Source organism: Anopheles darlingi, chromosome 2 (genome assembly GCF_943734745.1).
Source record: "Anopheles darlingi chromosome 2, idAnoDarlMG_H_01, whole genome shotgun sequence".
Classification (NCBI taxonomy): domain Eukaryota; kingdom Metazoa; phylum Arthropoda; class Insecta; order Diptera; family Culicidae; genus Anopheles; species Anopheles darlingi.
In genome coordinates, this window is record NC_064874.1 from 38,871,193 (window position 1) to 38,874,402 (window position 3,210).

Genomic DNA, 3,210 nt, shown 5'->3' on the forward strand with positions numbered 1-3,210 from the left:
ATAGCGCTTCAGTAGAAGCTAAACCCTTCAAAAGTTGTTGTGCCAAACCCCGTACCCGAACAAAAAAATGCAGCAAGAAAATTAGTGAAGTACTAGGCGCCTCCATTTTCTCAATATTTCCCATAACACGTTCAAAGCTTGATTCCGAAATTTCCGCAGATTTGTATCACGTTTGGGGTTCGGAACATTAAAATAGGATCGAATAATTTATTTTCCATCTTCTTTTATGCTATGCGGATGAGATGCGTGTTAATTGTCACCACGCATGGAGCCACCCAGCACTGTTTCATTTTACTCTATCCAAAGTGTTTCGAAGCCCCGCGACTGCTATGGGGCACAGCAGCAGCTTCCTCCGCGGGACAGTTAAATTGTTTATTTTCTACATACATCCACATTTTGAGTGCGTGCCTAATGTGCGAACACCGCCAGCACCTCGTGCACGATGATTTCGATGCGAACGCGAAGATCGAATGACTTCTTCACTCTCTATCTTTCTCTATTTCGTTCTCCCGCATTTCATTATCATCATTCCACTCCTCAAATCAGTCTCTGTACTTCGTTTTGACACCATTATCTCATATTCATGATATTAGTTTTTAAGAACTGTTACTTTCGCTGTGCATTCCCCTGTTTATCAGTTGATGGTTTCCCAAAAATAACCAAATCTTATATTTTATCGCAGTTCTTTCCAATTTTTATTTGACGACAGAGTCCTGACAAACAGTTAAGTAATCTTGGCGTTTCCCTACTCTTAACGATCCTCGTTCTTTTCTCTTCTACGTATCATGTTACCAAGCTTGACTTCCTTCCCTGTGACATTTCGTGTGATGCAGTCTCTATTACATATAGGTATACGCTTGTGAATGTTTTACAGCAACCAATGGTTAAATTTAGCTGCAATGCAACCTGGAATGCTTTTTTACATTCGTGCTACTTTGCTCACACGAATGCACATACACTGATAGTACTTCCGACATATTATGTAGGAGTCACCAACTCTCAGCATTTATACATGGCGACCTAATACTGATCAATATCGCTGGCGTATTCTCGTTGTGCGAGTGCTCTTTATACTCCTACATTTTTGCTCTGCTGGAAAATGAATTACTATGAATTGCATTAAGAAATGAAGGGTGATTCTTCATTTCATTGAATGGAATAGACTGTGATGTATGGGACGTTGTCATTTCGTAAAAAAAAAGATCCATGTAATATCATCTCCGTACAATCGACTGCTTCTCATGTGAATGAATGTTTGAATACTCCTAATATCTGCCTTGCGGTGATGCTCGGAGATGAACAAAACACTGGCTTATAGTGGTACATATCTGGCTACTCTTACCGTTCAGTCTTCTTCTGTGTTCCACCTAAATACGGTTTACTTCTTTTGTTTCATTTCACAGTCTGCCACTTTCCTCGTTCATTGGTTCTTCATCATCGTGCGCTTTTTTTTACAAAAAACTAGCAGCTCCTATTGTTCGTAGTTGCTTAATGTAATGTTGTGCTGATGGTTGTCGAGCGACACTCAAACTGTATCGCTCCTTCCTTTTCATTACTTGTGGCATTCAATATACGAATACTTGGTGGTGAGATAGTATGATGATCATTAATAGTAGCAACCGGAATAATAAAATAGGATCGCACCGAACATTTAAACATTCATCATCTCACATATGGTGTGTGGTTTGTTTAAGTAACGTTGATATTCAATTTTACTCTTGACTTACTCTGTACGTGGCATCAAATGATATAAATACGTTTGTAAAAAAATGTAGATATTAAGAATTCGAGTTCCTAGCAAACACGCCAGATGGTGTAAGCCAGCTTTTCATCAATCCACATTTATCCGTGCGCCAGAGGGGTGAGGGGGGAGCTTACATGTAATAGTTTTAGTTGCATTTTGTTGCTTACGATTCTGTCTCTACAACCGTTGATACTGGCTCAACCAATGTCTTGGTTTTAATATCTACTGGTGTCTCTGTTTCATTGGTGCCATTTTCAGAAGGATTAGTAGTACCATTCGTCTTTTCACCGCCTGCGGCATCATCGTCATCGCAGTTGGTAGTCGAAGTGTCATTTTCTTTGTCGCTATCATTCTTTTCGTCTTCAGTTCCCGTAACACCATTGCCGTTTCCATTTGTAGCAACAGCCGGTTTATCATCAACAACCGGCTCAGCAGCATCTGTGGCAGTCGCTTTGTTTTCTGCTGCTTTCTCTGTGGTAGCGTTCTCAGTGATTTCCTCTTTATCGTTATTCGCTGGATCGGAGGTGGTGGTTTCTGATTTAGCATCCTCTTTCTTCGTTTCTTCCTTTGCCTCCGTTGCTACCTCTTCCGCCTGGTCTTTAGAGGCAGATTCTACTCCCGAGATTACTTCTACTGGATCCACTACAGCCTTAGATTCCTCTGTTGCTGCGCTACTCGCTTCGGGTTTGCTTTCTTTGGAATCTTCCACCTTTTCCTCGCTTTTAGCCTTTTCCAATCCTTCCTTCACAGAATCAGTGACATCCGAGACAGGATCAATTTTTTTAGTGGCGTCATCTTCTTTAGATTCTCCCTCTTTGACATCTTCCTGTTTTGCTACAGCTTCTTTCTTTTTCTCATCAACATCCATGACCGAAGTGCTATCTTTTTCTTTTTCGGCCTCTGTTTTCGATTCGTCAATTTTTTTTTCGATTTCCTCGTCAGTGGGTTTTTCAACAATTTTGTCCTTAGTATCTAAAATAGTGTCTTCCTCCATTTTTTCTTCTTGTTTCTCTGGTTCTGCTTTTTTATCTTCGGGCTCCTTGCTGCCAACCTCAGCATCAACCTCCATCTGCTCCTCGGCTTCTTTTTTACCCTCCGGTTCATCGGATTTCTTTAAAACTGCTTCGCCTTCCTTCGATGCTACCGGTGTTTTACTTTCAGCAACCTCTTCGGCCACTTTTTCGTCCGATTTGCCATTTGCAATTTCCTCAGATTTTTTTCCATCTTCCACTTTCACTAACTTTGCGGGGGGTTCCTGAAAATAGAAATAAAAAGACATTAAATTAGGCTTTTAGCAAACTGCAATACTATTCCGACATTTTGTTATTAAGGAAAGTAATAAAGAAATGGGCGTAGGGGGATTGTGAAAGCTTCCAAATCCTCCGATAGATGGCTATAAATAGCCAAGACATAAACCACGAAACAGAAACCGAACAGATACAAATATTGGCAATCAAAAGAATGAA

The 3,210-nt window shown here is 40.5% G+C and overlaps 1 protein-coding gene across 1 annotated transcript in view; it reads right to left on the bottom strand.

Annotated features, from left to right (window-relative positions):
- Positions 1 to 1,457: 1,457 nt before the first annotated feature.
- LOC125948548 (enolase-phosphatase E1-like) overlaps positions 1,458 to 3,210 on the bottom strand; it is a 7,013-nt gene continuing 5,260 nt past the window's right edge. The window contains exon 6 of the mRNA XM_049674738.1: positions 1,458 to 2,999. Within this exon, the coding sequence (XP_049530695.1) occupies positions 1,908 to 2,999 (1,092 nt within the window). The 3' untranslated portion in view covers positions 1,458 to 1,907. The remainder of the gene's footprint in view (positions 3,000 to 3,210) is intronic.